The sequence below is a fragment of the Eublepharis macularius genome, chromosome 5 (assembly GCF_028583425.1).
Source record: "Eublepharis macularius isolate TG4126 chromosome 5, MPM_Emac_v1.0, whole genome shotgun sequence".
NCBI classification, from domain to species: Eukaryota; Metazoa; Chordata; class Lepidosauria; order Squamata; family Eublepharidae; genus Eublepharis; species Eublepharis macularius.
Window position 1 is genome coordinate 125,142,652 of NC_072794.1, and position 21,291 is coordinate 125,163,942.

Below are 21,291 nucleotides of genomic sequence, written 5' to 3' on the forward strand. Positions count from 1 at the left end.
TAGAGCTGACAGCCCTAGGTTGCTCCTAGGTTCCACGGACACAACCTCAAAATTCCACTGAGGTTCCCCACCTTCGGGTTGGGAGGAACCCCCCCCCCAGACAGCCAGAGGGTGCGGTGTTTGAGTCCGCAGTAGCCTGTTGTAGAGACTGATATTATCGGGAACTCCCTCAGGCTTGGAAGGAGCAGCAGAGGACCTGCTCCAACCCCAGCAGCCCCAACTGAACCGTGGTAAGACTGATCCTGCAGGAAACGGCGGCAGCAAAAGGAAGGAGGGAGGAGAAAAGAGTAGCAGAAGCCTCAGAGCCAGCTCACCCTAAATAAAAGGGAGCCCTCCTTTATTTCTCTTTCCTTTCAGCTGGTACTTGTGAGGTGTGTTTTCACTTTCATTTCTCCTTTAGGCGGGAAAATTTCTGGTGGCAGAATGTCAGCAAAGGCAGGCCTAGCCACCTCACAGGCCTCAAAGAGCGTAAGCCTGCAGCCTAAACTTTCCAAACTCCCAGGCCTCAGCCCATTCTAGGCCTCTCAACAGGCCAGTGAAAGAGAAATGCCCAGGGGCCTGAATGGCAGAATTCAGCAAAGGCAGGCCTAGCTACCTCCCAGGCCTCAAAGAGCATATGCCTGCGGCCTAGATTTTTCAAACTCCCAGGCCTCAGCCCCTTCTGGGCCTCTCAACAGGCCAGTGAAAGAGAAATGCCCAGGGGCCTGGATGGTAGAATGTCAGGAAAGGCAGGTCTAGCCATCTCCCAGGCCTCTAAAAGTACAAGCCTGCAGCCTAGACTTTCCAAGCTCCCAGGGCTTAGCCTCTTCTAGGCCTCTCAATAGGCCAGTGAAAGAAAAAGCCCAAGAGCCTGGACCCATTAGGCAAGAATGCCTAGAAAATTTTCTACTGGAGGTAGGTCAGCAAAGGCAGGCCTAGCCTCCTTTCAGGCCTCAGAGAGTGTAAGCCTGTGGCCTAAACTTGCCCAACTCCCAGGCCTTGGCCTACTCCCAGGTGTCTCAAGAGACTAGTGAAAGGGAGAAGGTCTGGGGTTTGCATCCACCAGGCAAGGAAGCCTGAAATGAGTTGCTGCAATGTTGTGGTTAAGTGCTGAGCCGTGAATCATTACCCTGCTGGTTCAAGTCCCATAATTTAACTTGGTGGCTGACCTTGGGTAAAAGTCTCAATTACCTAGCGATTCTGGGGGAATAATGATGATTCTGACCTTATCACAGCCCCTGACTGTGATATCACAGTGTAGGCACGCCAGATCTCATCAGATCTTAGTACCTCAACAGGGTTTGCCTTGGTTAGCAATTGGATGGGAGACTTCCAAAAAAAAACCAGTGTTGCAGAGGCAACTATGACTGGATGACATTTTCCACCTCTAAAGGGAAAGAAATTACATGCCCCCTATTTACATAGTCACAGCCATAGTTACTATTTAACAAATGAACTGGCTTGGCCCAGGGTGGAAATAAGGAATTCAAAGAGGTCCTGAAGGCACACTAATAAATAGTCTAGCAGCTAGACTCTCAGATGTGCAAGAGAGGCATTCCAGTATGGGGATCTGACTCCAGCTAGGTAAAGGGGTGCCCCCTCCCCAAATTAAAGAGGAGGAAACTGCCATTAAGAGCACATATCTCAGTTAAGTCTTCAACCTGGGGACCCTGAGCCATCAGTTTTCTCCCTCAGCCAAGAAGAAAGGGGAGCTGTTAAAAGAAGGGAAAATTCCATATCAGGTCTTCCTCGGGAGCCATATCCTATAAAGCTCCCTAAGGTGATGAGGATCCTGGAGTCTTCTCCCTTAAGTTAAGGGGTTGGAGAGAATCCTCCCTAGAATCAGGAATAACCCCATCAGGGATTCCCTTCCAGTAGTCTCTCATAGTTGTAGAAGTCTAAGAGGGAAACTTTGGCAAAACTAATTACTCTTCCCCCCCCCTCCCAGTCTTATACATTAGTTCTAGGGGTTACCGAGAGGATCAAGCTGCCATTGGTGGATGATCTGGTAACCAGCCTGCTATTTAATCCTGTGCTGCCCGTTGACAAGGACGGACTACCTAGGATTCCAGCATCAATTGGTTTGAACTGGCTATGCACAAAAAATTGGAAGTTTCCGCTACTTCCTTCAGAGCATTGGTGACAGCTCCACTCCTTCCTAGAGTCACATTCTCTCGGGTCTCAGACCTGGCTGCAGTGAGCAGAAAACTCCTGCCAAAGAGCAAAACTAAGAAAATAGCCCCGACAATATACTTTGCTGTGGTCAACAAGGACCATGGTTTTCAGGCAATCAGGCACAACACTTAGTTTAGAAATTGGTACATGGACCATTTGCCCCAAAGCCAAAGTAACCGTGGTTCCTTTCAAAGATATCAACCTGTCTGGAGAAACTCTAAATAAAGGAAAGCAGAACAAACATCAAGAGGAGGGGGTAGTACCTTCTCCCTCAACAAATCCAATCAGAATACTAAAGGGCCAAAGAAGGGAACTCAATGTGTCTACACCAAGGCAGCAGGCGCAATGGTGTTTGGGGGATGCTTACAATGTTTGGCAAACCCTTGTAAGCTAATAATAAGAAACAGGTGGGTGTTGAATATTGTGATCAGTGGAATTCAATTCTGTGCCACCTGGTCCCTTTCCCCCTAGATCCAAAGGAATTTGGTCAAATAAAATAGACGCCTAAGAACAAGAAGGTCAGAATGGAAAGGCTAAAATTTGTCATGACTGCCATTCAGAAGGGAGATTGTCTGGCTTCCATTGATCTCTCAGAGGCACTTCCAACATTGGGCCCTTTCTTTTGAGCTGAAAACACCACCTATGGAGTTCAGGAGAATCCTAGTATCACTGGTAGCATGGCTAGGCCACGGAGAGTGGCTCCTTTCCCATATCCAAACGACATCTTGATCTGTGCACTTCAGAAATGCCTGTTGCCATACCTTGGGGCGTTAGATCACAAGAGGTCCAAGATAGTTGAAATGCCGGAGATCCTCAAACTGGAAAACAACCAGTGGCTGTACCTCATTCAGTCCCACAATGGTGTTCGACTCAAGGAAACAGAGAGAACAGTGATGACCATGGACATGTCTTTGGGGGTGGGGATCCCACACCCAAGGAAGAATGGCATAGGTCTGAAGGACAAATGATCAACAGGGTAAACCTTTTGGAATATGGAGCCATCAGACACGGTGTGGTGGAATCTCAGAATATTCTCACAGGTCACTGTATGTTTATACAGAGGACAACTGTGAGGCGGACTGGCTAAGTCAGAGAGTGATGTTCTGATTCTGTTTCGAATCACAGTAAGATTTTACATACTTTTCCTAACAGGTGTTTTAGATCTCCACTGACTAGTTGTTTAAACACTGTTTTTTTCTCTTAGTCAACCACCTTCTTTGAATAGTTGCTCTTTGAATTTGGACACCATTTGATAGTACATCAACCGTGGAATGTTTTTCCCTTGAGCTTGAATTTCTTGCCATGTCTTTATTTGTCCATGCTTGTCCATCATATATTCATAATTTACATGATCAGTTCTATTTCTTGTATTAATATCATAGTAGGTATCTATTGGTGATGTTAGTGGTGTTGGCAGACTTACAGTGCAATCCTAAGAAGAGTTACTTCAGTCTAAGCCCATTGAGGAAAGTTGGCTTAGACTGGAGTAACTCTGCTTAGAATTGCATGGTTAGTCTGTTTCTGCATTGAAACCATATTGTTAATAGCCCATCTCTCAAAATATGAGTGCCATCTTCTTTGAATAGTTTTTAGTGATTTCTTAATCTGTAAATAATTATGAACTCCTACCTTGGTATCAATTGTCTCCAATATTATATGCCTCCTGTTCAGATTTATAATCCAATCCATTATCCAAACTAATGCTGCTGCTTGGCAGTACAATTTAGTATTTGGTACTGCCATCCCACTTCAGCTTTTTTTATCTTGTAATATTTTAAAGCTTATCCTTGGTTTCTTCCCATTCCATGCAAAGCCATTTATTCTTTTTGCCACTTTTTCAAAATCTTTTCATCTGTATAAATTGGCAAAAAATATGTTACTAAATATGGTTGTTGTGGGTTTTCCGGGCTGTATTGCCGTGGTCTTGGCATTGTAGTTCCTGACGTTTCGCCGGCAGCTGTGGCTGGCATCTTCAGAGGTGTAGCACCGAAAGACAGAGATCTCTCAGTGTCACAGTGTGGAAAAGATCTTTTCCACACTGTGACACTGAGAGATCCCTGTCTTTCGGTGCTACACCTCTGAAGATGCCAGCTACAGCTGCTGGCGAAACGTCAGGAACTACAATGCCAAGACCACGGCAATACAGCCCGGAAAACCCACAACAACCATCGTTCTCCGGCCATGAAAGCCTTCGACAATACATGTTACTAAATATTTTGCCAAATAATATTACAAAAGAACACAGTGAACTTCTTAAATATATGGTGACAGCGGTGAGAGTAGTATATGCAACAAAATGGAAGGCTGAACTTTGTCCAGACATGACTGAATGGATGAATACATTTTATGTTTATGCATCAATGGCTAAATTAACTTCTTATTTGCGTAATAGGCCAATTTCAGGAAAAATTGAAACTTTTTTTGATTATGTGACTAAAGATAAGAAAAGGGTTTTTTTTTTAATGCCGAATATAAAATGTCGTATAATGTATTTTAACATAAATAAGTGGGGGGATGGAGAGGAGAAATATGTTGTTTTAATATTCTTTTATATAGCTATTCTCTAATGTTATTTTCTGTTATATTATTATGTAGTTTTAATATTTTGTTATATATGCTGTTATCAATATTATGTTTACTGTATAATGTCACTTTCTGTTATATATTCTGCTTTTGATATTCAATCTACAATTCAATGTTATTTTCTGTTCAATAAAATAATTTTTTTTAAAAAAATATTCAGGTGGCTTCTAACAAGAGAGATGCTAAATTCAGTTCATGTTGATATATCATTGCTGATCTAAGATTTTTTAAAAAAATACTTGTTGCAGGCCAGTTGTGTAAAGCTATTTTCTGTGTAAAATGTATTTCATAATTACATTTTAATAAACATTTTGCATATTTTACAGTCACATTAATCAGAAAACCCAGTTTGAAAATCCAGTTTTGGAAGCCAAACGGAAAAAACAGCTTGGACAAACTGATGGAGGCCCTCCAAATGCAGGTATTACTTTTGATGTCTTATTCCATTGCTGTTAGATACTTATCAAGAACTATGTGTTTGTTATAGTCTTATGTCCTTGCTATGCTGTCTTTTTGCAAACTGTAAACATAATATAAGATTTTAAAATGTGTAAATAAATTTAGAGAGAGAATTCCATATCTTTGGGTATTAACTATATAATCTGATAGTGAACTACTTTTATTTTTATAGTTTAATTATTAATTTGAGTTACTGTAATCATTAGCATAAATTTACTTCATCACTAATGCATGGAATGAACAAGAGTTGCTTATTTAATATTGATGTAGTTAATAGAGTATAGAGCTAGGATCAGGAAGACACAGGTTTGAATTCCCATTCTGGCATCAAAGATCGCGGGGTAACTTTGGACCAGTCACACTCTGTCAGCCTAATGTACCTCACAGGGTGCTTGTTATAAGGATAAAATGGAGGAGGGGAAGAATAACACCATAAGCCTCTTTGGGTTCCCCTTGTGGATAAAAATGGGGTATAAATATCTAAATAGATAAAATATCCTGCCACATCTCACTGAACTCAGGACAGCAAGCAAAGCAGTAAAGTAGCTCTGTACCTGGGGTCCCGATTTCTGGATGTAATGGAAGACTTTTTGCTTGTGTGCAGAACCAGTGAAATCTCTCTTTACTCGAGACCCATCCCAGTTAATAGGAGCGCTCATACGAACGTCACTGAAAAAAAGTACTATGGGATTTGGCTTCACAATAATTGGTGGAGACAGGCCAGATGAGTTTCTCCAAGTAAAGAATGTGCTGAAAGATGGACCTGCTGCACAGGATGGAAAAATTGCACCAGGTGAGTACACGCGCTCCTTCAAAAAAAAAATTACTTTTGAGTCTGAAGAAGTGAGCAGTACAGAAGGGGATGCCAGGCAGTGGCTTAGCATCCTTGGGAACTTCAAGGACAGGGCAAGAGGCAGAAATGACATTAGACTACATTCCAATGTCACATCAGAGCAAAAACCAGATGTGCTGTCAGCAGTTCAACCAAACACACAAGGGTTTCTATAGCTGTCTAAAGCATTGTCTGATGTCACATCTGTGTTTTTGCCCAGATGTGACATCAGCATGCAATCCAATGTCATTCCCTCCCTTCTCCTGCTGGCCCAAGAGGTGAGGTCAAGCGGGAGGGCCCTTCACCAGGAGATTGCCTTCTGCCTGAAGTGGGCACTTGGCACATCTAAATACAAACATTCTAAATAATTCCTTAAATTGCTACATATCCAACTATGGAAACTGCACTATGCAATAATCAACAGCTGAGCTCAAGACATGAAAAAGAAGCAAAAGACAAGGTGGTAGGGATGTGTGATTTGGTATATCTGGTTTAAAAATATACCTGAAAAATACCTTTTTGGTATTATTCAGGTATATCTGGATATATCTGGTTTAGTAAGGTACAGTCAGATAAACCAGTACTTTCATTCCTGAATAATTCAGATATATTGAGTACTGTTTAGGAATTGCATTTTAAAGGTTGCAACGGCTTGTTTTCCCCCTTTTTGCAGGTTTTCCAGACAATGGGAGGACCGGGAAGGGAGACAGTGTTACTATGTGTGTGTGTATCAGTGTTGCTTGCTTGCCATATGCTATTACCAGGTCTGGCTGGCTGACTTGGTACTTTTGGCTTGCCAGGTTGGGTGCTGGGACTCTGTGGTTTGACATTAGTTCTGTTGGGCTTGCATTCACCCTGAGTTCTCCTTGCTACTTATGAGCGACACTGGTTCTGTTGGGCTTGTAACTATTTCAAAAATGTCTCTTGCTGGGATTCTCTGGTTTGTCATTGGTTCTCTTGGACTTCATTGATTCCGTTTGCATTGGGAGGTTTTTTGTCAGTGGATACTGTTAGTGTTTGGCTAAGGCTTCCTGTGTCTTGGAGAAAACCTTGGATTCTACCTCCCCATAGGACACAGTGGAGAGTGGCTGGGGGCACCTTATTCAGGGGCCTGTAGAATTGGACCCTTTGGTCCAGTTGCTTAAAACTGGTGAGGGGGGGATTTAGTGTGCAGGCAGAACTAGGTTTCCTGAAATTTTGGCATAATTTGCTTTAGCCCCTGGAAATATTCCTCCATAGAATGTAATGGAGATGAATATATTCAGAATTCTGAATAAAACCCTAATCCAAATACTATAGCAGTATTTATGGATCTGAATATTGGGACTACCAAAAAAGTTTGGTATTTCAGATACTTGAATCTTAAAATACTGATTTTTTTTTTATGTACACCCAGAGGTAGGCGGTTCTGATAATTCAGTGTCATGCTGTTTGGTGAGGTTTCCTGGATGGATGTTAAACAGACTATACAACTAAGTATCTGATAACCCTTCAAAATCTGTGCTTGTAACTCTGAATATTAACTGTGCTTGTAACTCTGAATATTAACTGTGTACTCACATCTTTTTCATGTGCGTATTTAATCCTTCTGTTCAATTCCCAACCCGCTACTTTGCTACTTTTCTTATTGTTGTTGTTTTAGTTTCTTTATTGGTTCCCAAAGTAACAGTCTGTAGCACTATGATTGGGTACTATATCATCCTTTGACTCTTTTTGTTGAACATGCTTCTAGTCCTGCTATAATATGAACAGACTGTCAGCTAACTAGTTGAGTGATCAAGGTTAATAGATTAAAATGTTCATATTCTTGCCTAAAAAGTAGGTTTTGACTGTCATGTTTGTGATACTTGAAAATGGCTTATTTTTGTTAGCTGAAATCATTTAAAGAGAATATTTATGGCTTCTTCGTTTTAGTATACCTATCATTGTTTACAAACTATCAGCACAATCCTGAGGCTTGCTGTGCCACTAGCACCTGCGTACCTGCAGAACCACTCATCTGCTCCCTAAGGACCTTTGCGGGAGAGCAATCCAGTGGCCGAGGCCACCAGGTGTGATGAGGCTGCAGCAGGAAGCGCACACCCCACCTTCCCCTGAGAACCCTGCCAGCATCCCTCAGGACTGCGTCACCCCATGACAGGTTGTGAGTGACAATCAAAGGCACAGACAGTATATGGGCCACAATCCTCACTGTCCATCAATACCCCCACCCTCCCACCAGAGAACAGACAGCCAGGCACCACATGCCCCTGCAGTCACAGCACCATCAAGGTGCCTGGCCAGGAGGAAGTCATCCAGTGGGCAGCCCGGTGCCATGGGGGCATCCCCCATCACTAATTGCGTAGGTCATGGGCCTTCCTCCACGGCACTGCTGAGGGCTCTGAGCCACCCAACAGGATCTCTCTGTGCAGATGAGGGATGTCCTGGTGAAAACCGATCTAGGGTGTGACCTACCAGGGAGTTGCTCGCAGGGATCTCTCTCTGGCAGTTGCCATAACTGCCCCATATCCTCTCACAGCTGCTGGCTGGTTTCCTCATGCCGAGGTGAAAGGGCCGCTCACCCTGACTGAAAGGATCATCCAGAGGTGGTGGGTGGGGCGACCAGGAGTGGGAGGCTCATCCAGCTCTGGACCAGCTACCTGAGTTGGTCCAATTGTAACTATTAAGGCAAATATTGCAGGAGAGCTGATGTGTGCTCACACCACCATACACCTATTCCAATATTCCCAAACTGGTATTCCACATGGAAGCACTGATCCAGGGGGAGCCATGTGCCCCCCCTGCCACTTTTTCCTTTCCTTTGGTACTCTCTGGGTTAACAGTCCCAGTCAGAATTGAGGAATGGCAGGCAGCCACCTGTCCAGATCCCCACAGTCACTGGTGAAGAGAAGAACTCCACAATGTCCACCCTCCTTTGAGGGTCCCCTGGGGTTGGGTGATTTCCCCTTGACATGCATATGCATGCATCACTGGTACCAGCTGCCCTTCTGGGTCATCCTTGCTCCTGATTGGACAGCCATCTGCCTGGCATCTCAGGCTCCAATGGCACAGAGGGAGATTGATAACCCTCCCCCCACTTATGGGCAAGAACCCATATCCCATCCTGTTTTCTGTGCTACCACTCAGGAGCGAGGTTGAGTCGCAGGTTGCCTGGGGAACAGATCCTTGAGCTAGGCTCAAATAGCAGCTGAGAAGGAACACTGGGGACTGAAATAGCTATCCTCAGCCTCCCTGATGAGTTGTAATCTGCATGAAGGGGCTTGGCCTCGCAAAGCCATGGCCAGGTCTGCCACATTCTCAGAGGATGTCCATGGCCGTGAGCAGCAGCGGTGGCTCCATCATCAAGGGTGTTGCCAGCAACCAGATGGTGGATGACCATTCAGTGAAAAAGTGCTCCTCATCTGTATTTGGATGTTTTGATCCCGTGGCTGCTTGGACCTCTGATCTTATAAGGAAAACAGTCAACGGGTTTTGCGCCTGCCATCACAGGGGAGTTACAAGAGTATCTACTCACTCCAACCTGTGGCTGCCCCCTGCCTGAGGGGGGAATCTTCTTCAAGGGAATTTGAACAGAGACCTGCCATGGGCTACTAGAAGCCCTCCCCACCAAAACAGCTGTGTTGAGCATGACTGCCTAGGTGACTGCTTCTTTGGCAGACATGGGCCATGCCCAACTCCTCCCACCAGCGCCCCTTGACTGCAGAGGTCAGCATTGGGGGGACACCAGAGGTGGCAGGGGGTAGGCCAGTGTGAACAGGCAAGCTGGAGCAGCTGGCTCATCAGCCCCCTTCTTGCCTGTTAATGCACCCTTACTCCTCCCCAAGCCTGGACTCAGGAGACAGGTAACTTGTAAGGCAACTTGGGTGGTGGCTGTTAGTCAGAAATTTTGGACTTAGCTCTCCTCCGGGGGTGTGAGTTCAAGATACACCCTGGTTTCAGAAAAGTCCCTCCTGCACACTCTCTCCTGCCTCACACTCTAAGTCCTCATGGCAGAGAGCTCTTAGGCACCTCTGGCTGCGTCCCCACTTACCTGGGTTCATTGGTGTCCCAGCTGGAGGTTATGTAGGGTTGGTGGGGACTGATTGCCTGTCATGGAGGGGGCTCAGCCACTGCAAGGCACAAGCAAATTGGTCGCAGCAATTGTCGACATCCTGTGCTCCACTAGGCCATTTGGGTGGGGCTGGGGACTGGGGAGGTGACTTTTTCCCCTACAATGGATACCTATGGGCTACACTGTTAATTTTTGTGGCATAACTTTATGTCCCATGCCCAGAACAGTTTAGGGAGTAGACTAACACGTGTCCTTCCCATCAGCCTGCTGGTGCAATGATTTACACCCTGCTTATGCCCGTGCCCAGCTGCCACGGTCAGGCACCAGACACCAGTATGGGACTTGGGCAGAGCAGCATGGGGGAGGGGTTACATTGACATAAGTCCAGGATATCCCATTGTAACTTCTAAGTCAGCTTCCAGGGCCCTTTTCCCCTCCCCCTCAGAATTACACTGCCCATCATATCTGTTCTGTACAAATAAACTATGTTTCATAGATTATTATTTATTGAAGATTTTTACTCTTGTTTTCCAGATGTTGATTATATGAAACAAATCAGCTGCTAGTTTTACAGTGCAATTCTAAACAGACTTAAATCATGGCCATAGAAGGCTGTTAAGTATTGCACTGTTAATTTCCTTCTGCTCTGCATTGAGCTGACATAAAGTCATAATAATGGTAATTAACTACTTCCAACATTCAAGTATGTTGGCCGTCTGCATTCTTTATTATTTAAGAGACTGAAGTAGATTTAGAACTAATGTAATTTGCTCTTTCAGTCTTCCATTCTTTTGGCTTTGAGGGCTCCAATCTAAGATTAGGGTAGATCACAGCTGCTGCAAATTCCTCCAGGATTTTCTAAATTTAGTTACTAGTTTATCTTAGTTGTGCATGACATAACACCGGCGTTGTAGAGCATTGTTCTGGCGTTGTAAAAATGTTTATGTGGGACTTTATTAATAATTTTTCTATGTCTTCAGTCATTTTACTTATTTATTTGAAATATTTATATACCCACCCTTTTCCTGACCAAGTCAAGACCCAAGGCAGGTAACAGTAAAACAAATCTATATAAAATCATGTAGTTAAATATGTTAAAAACATTAAATAAATAAAATCCATTAAAACTTTTTTTTAAATCCCTGTGCCTATATTTTGTTGGGTCCAGACTCATAGTGCCCAAAATGTTCTGTAGAGTTATTCTGTTTTACAGCCTCACTGGAAAGCCAGGAGGACAACTACCACATTCCCAAATGTCTTCTATTGTATTTTAATATTAATCTTGAAATACATTTTGGAGAACAGTAAAATAATTTGTAGAGGACAAATTCAAAAATTTCCACTGCCATGGTAGTCAGGCAAAACTCAGACCCTGGTGAGGAAGAGGGAGGGCCTCAACTTGAATACTACACTTTGCTTAGCAGGCACTCTAACCTGGATAGCGGAGTGGAGTCTCTTTCTTGTGCTGAGCCTCAGAGACCTTCACAAAGTAGCAAGATGGCTTCCTTCATTCTGAGCCTCTCTGAGGTCAGCACAGGGTCATGGAGAGCTCCCATCCTTCTCCAGACTCCAGAGAAGGGCATACGTTCTTGCCAGATACAAAAATATGCTTGCCAGCACTAAGTTTGCAAACACATTTGTGCAATATCTATGCAATCAGTTTCCAAGCAATGCATGTTTCAGATATGTGTTCCACTGCTACTTTTTTAAAAAAGTGAAATTGTTTCTGTTTTTAATCTCGAAATACCTGTCAGATCCCTAGAACTGCTCTTCTCACTGAATTTTCTTCATTCATAATATACATATATGCTAAAACCAAGAAAAACTTTGGTATATGAGTTAAAAATTAAATTACATCTACATCTTTCCTGCGATTGTTGCCAAAAGCAAAATACTAAATGTTAAAAGATGACAACAACATAAACCTGATGGGAGCACACTCAATTTTAGATACATTTTGATTATTTAGGAAAATTGCTGGTTTTAGTATTTCTTTATAGCTGAATCTGTAAACTCTTCTGCCATGATAAGCCTGTATTTACTTAGCCTTACATATGGGGCATGTAGGTTAATTTGGCCTTATAGGTTAATTCTGGTCTCTTTGTTCATGGTGAGTAATTTTAGTCAGTTCTTTGTAATTTCTGTGCTTTCTCATACATGTGAGTTTTGTATGTGTTCAGAGCAGTCTCTGGAATCTTCTAGAGCCCTAGTCAGGCACTTGTCTTCCTGATCCTCCTCTCAGCTACACAGCGATTGCTACTCTGACTGTGTCTTGAGGGGTGGGGCAAATACATTCTCTCTCGTTTATCTTTTGACTGCTGCAAACACAGCAGCAAGGGAACATTTTGCATGAGTCATTCTTCACAGTGATGTTTCAGTTGAGATATGGACTTTGCTTTCAGCTTTAGTTAGAAGGGTGTTGCTCTAATTTTTTGTTCCTAAAGGGTTTTTTCCCTACTCTATAGTTCCCTATATACCTTTTTTTTCTCTGTCATACTGAGAAGATGTTTCACATCTTTAAATCAAAAGAATTGTGAACATTTACACTGTAACGAGTCATAGATAAAATAAGTTGTTTAGATTCCAATAAGTTGATTACCGAGAGTGGTGGTTATAAGCTTGTCCATCATCAATGTGGAATGTGATTTGGCAAATTTGTTGAGTCTAATGCAGGCTGACTTTCTTTCTGTGTAGTTGAAAGTTCACATGCTACATACTTGATCTGTTTTCTTCTAAGACAGAATTTTTAATAAGGTATGTCAACATGAAACACTTTAATATAAGAGGCTCTGCCAATCTAGTACCAGAGGAGCAATCTGATTTATTTGGATTGGGTTAGACTGGTATATACAATGAACTACAGCATATGGGATAGCGATTCTCTTAATCTGCTTCAGATTTATATATTTAGAGTTATATGTTCTTAACAGAGCCAAAATACAGATTAAATGCAATAGGAAATCCTTCTTTTTGTAACATATGTACATGAGGAAATAGCACAATCTCTGATAGTATTACACTGAGATGATCCCAGGGGTTTTCCTTGGTGAGATTAATAAAAAGATACTGATCATTCTAAAGGATAGAAATGATTTTATTTATATTAATGTTGTCCTATTCACTTTCTATAGGAGATGTCATTGTAGACATAAATGGTGCTTGTGTCCTTGGTCACACCCATGCTGATGTTGTCCAGATGTTTCAATTAGTTCCTGTCAACCAGTATGTGAATATGACTTTGTGTCGCGGATACCCACTTCCTGATGAAAATGAGGACCGTGTTGTAGACATCGTTACTGCTACTCCTGTCTTAAATGGTCAGCCAATATTAAAAGGAGATACTTGTACAATCAATCAAGAGTTAATACCTGGAACAGTGGTTTTGGACCAGAATGGAAAACCAGGACATATTTTGGTCAATGGTCGTCTAAATGGCCCTTCAACGGACCTTGGTGAACAGAGGGCCTCAGTGTCTTCTTCAGGATGCTCTCAGGCAGAACTGGTTACAATCCCTCTAATCAAAGGCCCAAAAGGGTTTGGATTTGCAATAGCTGACAGCCCTGCAGGGCAGAAGGTGAAGATGATTTTAGACAGCCAGTGGTGTCATGGTCTTCAAAAAGGAGATATTATTAAAGAGATTTATCATCAGAATGTGCAAAACTTGACACATCTCCAGGTGGTAGAAGTGCTAAAGCAGTTTCCAATTGGAGCTGAAGTGCCGCTTCTTATCTTAAGGGGAGGTGGGTAAAAACATTTTATGTATTTTAAAATGTAAATTTTTACAAAATGCCTCTTTATGCTGCTCTTAACATGTTGGGTTGGATCCAGACTAAATAGTCTTCTCACACAAGGCACTTCAATGAATGGAACAGAACATTCCTGCCTTCCCTGGTACAGCCCACTGATCTCCCTGAAATGCTGTTCCCAGGGAAGGAGGACCTTCAGGAACAGCATGAGAGACAAATAGGGGTCTACAGCAGGAAATACAGGAAAATACCACACCCCCTTCATTAGGAAAACTTAGTCTTAAGCCATCCCATTATGTAGACGTGTAAACATGAATTCTGCATTCTACAGTGCTGTCTGCATTTTTACTCTTACGGATGATATAGAAAAATAGTATAGAGTCCAGTAGCACCTTTAAGACTAACCAACTTTACTGTAGCATAAGCTTTCGAGAACCACAGTTCTCAGATGCATCTGATGAAAACTGTGATTCTCGAAAGCTTATGCAGCAGTAAAGTTGGTCTTAAAGGTGCTACCGGACTCTTTACTGTTTTGCCACTACAGACTAACACAGCTAACTCCTCTGGATGATATAGAAGTATCCTTCCAGATAAAGTTGCTGTAAGTGGTGTCATTTGGGTTGTGATGTTTTTTCATTTATTTATGTGTCATAATTGTCACTCATACTTATATGATCTATGATATTTGTCCACACACCTACAGATCATTAGCATGCTTATACCAAAGATTAATCTTTGACCACTGCCAGTTAAGGGTTCTAGCTTATGAGGGTTTTTGTTCATTTGTATTCATCAGCTGTTTTTATTTTTCTTTAAATTCCTCTTCTCAAAGGGTCAATTATGAAATAAGCTTGTTGTATGATTTCATTAATGGACACTGTATTTATATTATGAAGTGCTTACCTGTAGTAGCTAGACATGGGCATGAATGGGGGGGAAACCCCAAACAAGCTGTTCGTTATTCATTGCCATCCATGAACAACAAACAGTTTGTCTTTTTATTGAAGAAAAGAAAAAGAAGAAAAAAAATAGATTCCCCCCCCCCCCAAAGTGGATGTTACGCATTGTTTTTTCAAAGTTCTAAGGCAATGTTCTCCATATTCTCAACTTCTCCAGGTCTGTTAACTGGGGATCGAACAACGAACAGTAACGAACATGACCCTGTTCACAGACATGTTCGTTGTTCATTGTTCGTGGTCCTTTAAAGATCCCTTTAAACTATCAGATGGCCGGTGGCAGGGGGGATTCCCCCCCTGCCGCCGACCAGCTGATAGTTTAAAGGACCCTTTCCTGCCACGTGCAAGGGGCAGGGCCCTTTAAACAAACTGACCTTCCCAATGTCCAATACCCACCAAATTTGCCCTCCGAAGACCCCCCAAGTTTCAGACAGATTGCACCCCAGGAAAGGCATGATCCATGTGTTCCCCCCCCCGCTGTCATTTTCTCTTCACAGTGGCAAAAACGGGACTGCCTGCTGGAAGGCAGCTACTTTGAGTGGTTACAAACTGACCTTTCCAATGTCCAGTACCCACCAAATTTGCAGGGGACATAGTCCTCACTGTTCTCCGAAGACCCCCTAAGTTTTAGAGAGATTGCATCTTGGGAAAAGCATGATGCATGGGTCTCCCCCTTTGTTGTCATTTTCTCTTGACTGTAGCAAAAACGGGACTCTCTGCTGGAAGCTACTTTGAGGTTACAAACTGACCTTCTCAATGTCCAATATGCACCAAATTTGCAAGGGACATAGTCCTCACTGTCCTCCAAAGACCGCCCAAGTTTCAGAGAGATTGAATCCCGGGAAAGGCATGACCCATGGGTTCCCTCCTTTACTGTAATATTCTTTTCACAGTGGCAAAAACGAGACTCTGCTGGAAGTACTTTGAAGGGTTAAAGCCAGAAGGAAAGCCAGAAGGAGGTCAGACAGAGGTCAGTCCCTGCCTCCCATAGCCAAGGGAATTGATTACAGGTGCCGGACTGTCTGGCTTGACGAACGGCTAATGAAGGCAACAAATAAGGGTTGAACGGCTTGTTCATGAACAGACGAACGGGCTGTTTGTGGGTTTTTTCCGTTTGTAATGCTGTTCGTGCCCATGTCTAGTGGTAGCTTCTTGTTGAATAGGACTATTAAACAAGAAATATGATGAGGTCACTCATCCCTGTGCAATCCTGACCAAAATGCCTAAACCATACAATATAATACTACTTTGTATATAGCCCGCTAAGTGTACTAAGATTTTGAGTCTTCTAAGAACATATAGATAGCTATGATTGAGCTTTCCTGACAATGAGCTTAGTTTCTCTCTCACACACACAAGTAAGGAAGGAGCTCTGGTTACCCATTTAGTATAATTCAGCCTAGAACCAGTGTTTAATATTGTTTTCTTTGGGAGCAGGGAGGGTCCAAGTAAAAACATGTATTTCTACTTGTTAAGTTGTCCTTCAATATTAGAAATTTATGTATTAAAGAACTGTTCCACAAATATGCCAGATAATTACTGAGTAGTCCAGGGTGCAAAAAAAAAGTCTTATTATTTATTCTACAGAATGACAAAAATACAGAGGTAATTGAAAATCTATGTATATGATTGTATTTCTTTCTCAGTTTATTAGAACAAACTGAAAGAGTGCCAACAAAACAAGCTCTTTATCATTCCATACATTAGAGGTGCACATTTTTTATGTTAATCGTTACCTATGAAGCTTCCAGTAAGTTGGCATTACCTATGGCTGAAATGCTGTTAAACCACGTCCTCACAGATCTGTATTTTGCAATCTTCTTCTGCCTCATTGGGCAATCTAGTTTTGCTGCATGGTAAATCATTATGATTTCTGTAGCAGCATGAGTTTCTATCAGGAGTTAAATGAATTAACAGATTTTTCTTTATTAAATTAATTTTTACAATCATATATAATATGCCACTGGACTTGATACAATGGGAATACAGTGTTTCAAGATAACTCGCAGTTGAAAAGAGCTTTCCCCACTTAGTGGTTAAGTGATTTGAATGCAAATCCGCACTCTGCTGGCTGGAATCCTCCTACTGCCATGAGCTCTGCTGGTGGCCTTGGGTAAGCCACTCCTCTCAGCCCCAGCTCCCCTGCTGTATTGTGGGTTTAATAATAAATAACGCTGACCTTGTTCACCGCTAGGAGTGGGGTGCAGATGTTGTTTTTGTTGTCATACAAAGCCATATCCCATAAATTTTAGAGAACAGAATTTAATGAAATGTAGAAAGTATAGTGGTATGATGAGTTATATTAATGTTTATTCTCTATTTTAGGCCCTTCCTCACCTGCTAAATCTTTTGATGTCATGAGTATTGATAATGTAAGTATTCATAAGGGTTTCTGAAACTGACTGCATTTGTTGTTCAGGGAGGAAAGAGAAATTTTCAGCAGACAAATTTGTATGGGTACCTAAGGACTCCTACTGAACTTTTTAATTAATCCTCTTGTCAGCTTCTCTGAAAGAGATTTTGTTCTGATTACCACTTAAGCATGGGCAGTGAAAAAAGTATCTGTGATTGGTTTCTTAGCAATTTCTGGAAGGAGATCTTTGTATTAACTGATTTTTTTTCAGTCATCTAGTAATTGTAATGTATTAATTTTGCTGGTCCATGGATGAAGAGATGTTGTGGTTGTGAGTTATTTTTCTTCAGTTTTTAAATTAAATAAATAAAATATATGGTCTTAAACCTTTACTGAATTAGATACAAATATCTGATCTCAGTCCTTCTAAGGTCAGTTTGAGAGGATGAGTAAGTTTACTTATTTCCTCAGCTCTATTGTAGCAAATTGCTGTTTTTTAGGGCAGACAGCAAAGGAAAAACTGTTGATTTGCTTGTATCAGTGACTTGCCTTCCTTTGTCCTACCTAATGCAAATTGTTTAGTGGCTTGTTGTCTGTTTCCCCTTAGAGGTGAGATGGGAGTATCAAAAGCTATAGCATAAGAGAAGGAAGGGGGATTTTGTGCTAAACAATTTGTGTCATTTAAGGACAAAGCTTAAAGCAATTGTATCATTGCCAGAACAATTTTTCTCAGGATTAGCGATGAGCTGAACTCTTCAGTGAGTAAACACTACTACTGTGAACCATTGGGAATGTTCCCAGGTACATTTATAAAATATGTATCTGTATTTTAGTACAGCTATGTAACCTAAGAATATATACTGGCTCATATTTCCTCCATGATTAGACCACGTAAGAGTTTGGGAAACGATATCTTATCACTCTGTATTTTCTGTTACTCCTTACTGCACTTCTTTTTGAAATAAAATTTGTGTGCAAACTGGCAAATGTAATATTAAAATTAATTACCCTTTCCACAAATTCATAGTTTTCAGTTAAAGTATTTCTTTTTATGGAGGTTTCAGGACAGAATAAGAAATGGCACTGTTCTCCTCAAGCAGCCTGATTGAATAGTCAGGGTTTTTCCATAATTTTCATGACCACACCTTTCTAATAGTTACCCCTCTCGGCAACATACTCATCCAGTGAAAAAATAGATTGAATTTAACAAAATTCAGATCCTTCAAGCTGATCAAATGCAATTGCACCTGCTCAGAAATTACCCAGGCAAGAAGCATCAAAGAGTTATTTTTAAGAATAGTATTTGATAGAGGGTATTCACTTCCATTTAAACTGTCTAATAGAGGGTATTCACTTCCATTTAAACTTAGACAGACCTACATACATTTCCTTACTTTTGCAGAAAAATCTTAAAGAACAAGTAATTCATCTTCGTTCTTCTGTGCCTCCACACATGGGGACTGCGCAGGCTCAGGCCAGCCGCCGGAGAATTTTCTAGAGCTTCCATGGCTCCGAAGGGGCCGTTTGTCGCGCGCCTCAGCGACCGTTTTCCCGCCCAAACGGTCACGTGATCCTCCAGCGACCAACGGCCCCTTCCCTCAGTTCTCTTCTTGCCGCCGCTTGGAGAGAACGTGAGCTTCGTTGCTCTGTGTTTTTTGTGCTTCGTGCTTTCTCTAACTGATTGCTTGGCTTTTGACTTCGGACTTCGTGACCTCGACTATTCTTCGGATCTCGCTTTGGACTTTGACGTGGACTCGGTAATTTGACTCGGACTGTCTTTGACCCTTCTTTCGCGTGCCTCTGGAGATGGCCTCTACGGCTCTCTTCAAGCATTGCCTGCAATGCCACACTAAAATGGCCAAATCCGATGGCCATGATTTGTGCCTTTTTTGCTTGGGGGAGACCCACAATGTCTCGGCCTGTAGGATCTGCCAGGGTTTCACCAGCAAGGCCCGGCAGGATCGCAAGGCCTGGCTAAATTCTTCGCTGTGGCAGAAGGTCATGTCAGAGGGAACCCCGTTACCTCCGTCCAAGGCCGGCCCTAGCCCCTCTGCCGAACGGCAATCAAGAGCTGGCTCAGTGGCCTCCGCGAGGTCGGGGTCGAAACCGCGTCCCCCGAGTGCCTCGGCGTCGAGAGCGGCCTCTCCAGCGCAGGGACCGGTGCGGCCGCCCCGTAGCGCGTCATCCACCAGGTCGGATCCGAGACCGACATCGGAACCGAGGATCCTGGTACCGAGTCCCCGATCGGAACCGACGACCGGATCGATTCCGATAAAGTCTAAGAGGTCGAAGCCGAGGTCCCCTTCGAAGGCGAGGAGCGCGTCGGTTCCGAGTTCTTCGGAACCGGCAAAGAAGAAGAAGAAGACTAAACATCATCGGTCGCCGCATCCCGCTCCTCAGGAGGAGGTCATCGTGCTTCCTCACACGCCTTCCCCTCATCTGGGTTCCCCCGAACCAGAGGATATCTCCGTGCCGGTGCCGGATCCGATGGCCTTCGAGACGGTGCCCGCAGAGTTCTCGTCGGGGCCGGAGCCGAGCCCACACCGTCGGAGCCAACCATCACCTGCCCTTCGGTCGCCGAGGCTGGAACCGAGCCCGTCTCCTCGTCGGAGCCGTCCATCTCCTGTCCGTCCGTCTCCACCTGCAGTCGGTCGTGAGCGGCGCCGTTCCGGGGACAGCATTCGATCGGCCCGATCCACTGCATCCCGGCATCGTCAAGCCTCCTATCTCCCCTCGCCATACCGTTGCCAGTGGGAAGGGGCACCTGCTGGGTTCACCGAGTCGGAACCGGGGCCATCGACATCGAGGCGGACGTGGTTCCCCCCTCCAGTCCAGGGTGAGGACTCCCAGCTCGGATCCGAGGAGGGAGAAGTTGAGAGCCTGGCCGACTACCAGTCGGAATCCTGGTCTGAACCATCGCCGGCTGAGGATCTGGTGCCATCTACGGGCTCCCCGTTCGAGGACCTCCGCATCTATGCTGACCAGATGGCTAGGATGGCCCAGGCCCTCGAGATGGACATCTCTTCGGCAGTCCCCCAGACCAAGGACAAGCTCCTCAAACGAATCTACGGGGATAATCCGGCGTCCGTTGGCTTCCCCATGCTCGAGGGTATTGAGGAGATCGTGGAGAAGGTGTGGAAGGTGCCCTGTGATCAGCCTCCAACATCTAAGAGGATTGAACAGCTTTGCAAGATCAAGCAGGGCACCTGGCCGGCGTTGGTGAAGCACCCTCCACCTTCCTCCTTGGTCACGGAGGAATTCAACCCCCGACGGTCGGGTCACTCCTCGGTGCTTGCCGATAAAGAGGGCAAGAAGCTGGATGCCATGGGCAGGCGCCAGTACATTGTCTCTTGGCTGGGTCTGAGGATTGCCAACTACCAGACCATCATGGCAGGGTACCAGCTGTACCTCTGGGAAAAGTTGGCGTCCTATACCCGGGACCTCCCACCTGAGCAGAAGGCTGTGGTGTCCCTGCTGCAAACAGAGGCTGTCCGGCTGTCTAAACAGCAAATGAATGCTGGGAGCCACGCTGCTGACACTGCTGCTAGAGGGATGGCTTCGGCGGTGGTCCTCAGGCGCCACTCCTGGTTGCGGTCGACCGCCCTGTCTCAGGAGGTGCATTCCAGGGTGGAGAGCATGCCCTTTGAGGGGGACTCGCTGTTCTCCAAGTCCACCGGCGAGACCCTGAAAAAGAAAAAAGAGGACAGGCAGACGGTGCGGTCCTTGGGTCTGGCTCCTGCGGACAAGCCCTCCTCCAGGCCACGGTACGCTCCCCGGTCCGGCCCTTACCATTACCAGGGCAGATACCAACAGCAGCGGCTGGGCTACCACCAGTATCCTGCCTACCAGCAGCGGCCTTACCCTCCCGCACAACAGCAAAGGAGGCGTCGGCACTTCAAGCCTCGTCCGGCACAACAACCGGCCCAGCAGAGAGATCAGCAGGGCGCTGGGAGGCAGTACTGACGGGTCACACCAGCCGTATCCCCGAACTTTTCGGACAGACTGAGTCCACTCCTCTCTGAGTGGGAGTCAATAACATCTGACTCATGGGTCTTAACTATTGTTGAACTGGGATACGGGCTGGAGTTCGTTGAGCTGCCTAGATGCAGTTCACCCCTGACAGCTGTCAATAACACTATGGCCGAGCTGGATGCGGA

At 44.2% G+C, this 21,291-nt stretch overlaps 1 protein-coding gene across 5 annotated transcripts in view; it reads left to right on the forward strand.

Annotated features, from left to right (window-relative positions):
- The window catches only part of MAGI3 (membrane associated guanylate kinase, WW and PDZ domain containing 3), a 381,198-nt gene that overhangs the window by 213,669 nt on the left and 146,238 nt on the right, over positions 1 to 21,291 (forward strand). For all 5 annotated transcript variants that reach the window (XM_054979846.1, XM_054979847.1, XM_054979849.1 and 2 more), the window contains 4 exons: positions 5,064 to 5,158; positions 5,801 to 5,989; positions 13,211 to 13,819; positions 17,107 to 17,153. In XM_054979846.1, the coding sequence (XP_054835821.1) occupies positions 5,064 to 5,158; positions 5,801 to 5,989; positions 13,211 to 13,819; positions 17,107 to 17,153 (940 nt within the window). The remainder of the gene's footprint in view (positions 1 to 5,063; positions 5,159 to 5,800; positions 5,990 to 13,210; positions 13,820 to 17,106; positions 17,154 to 21,291) is intronic.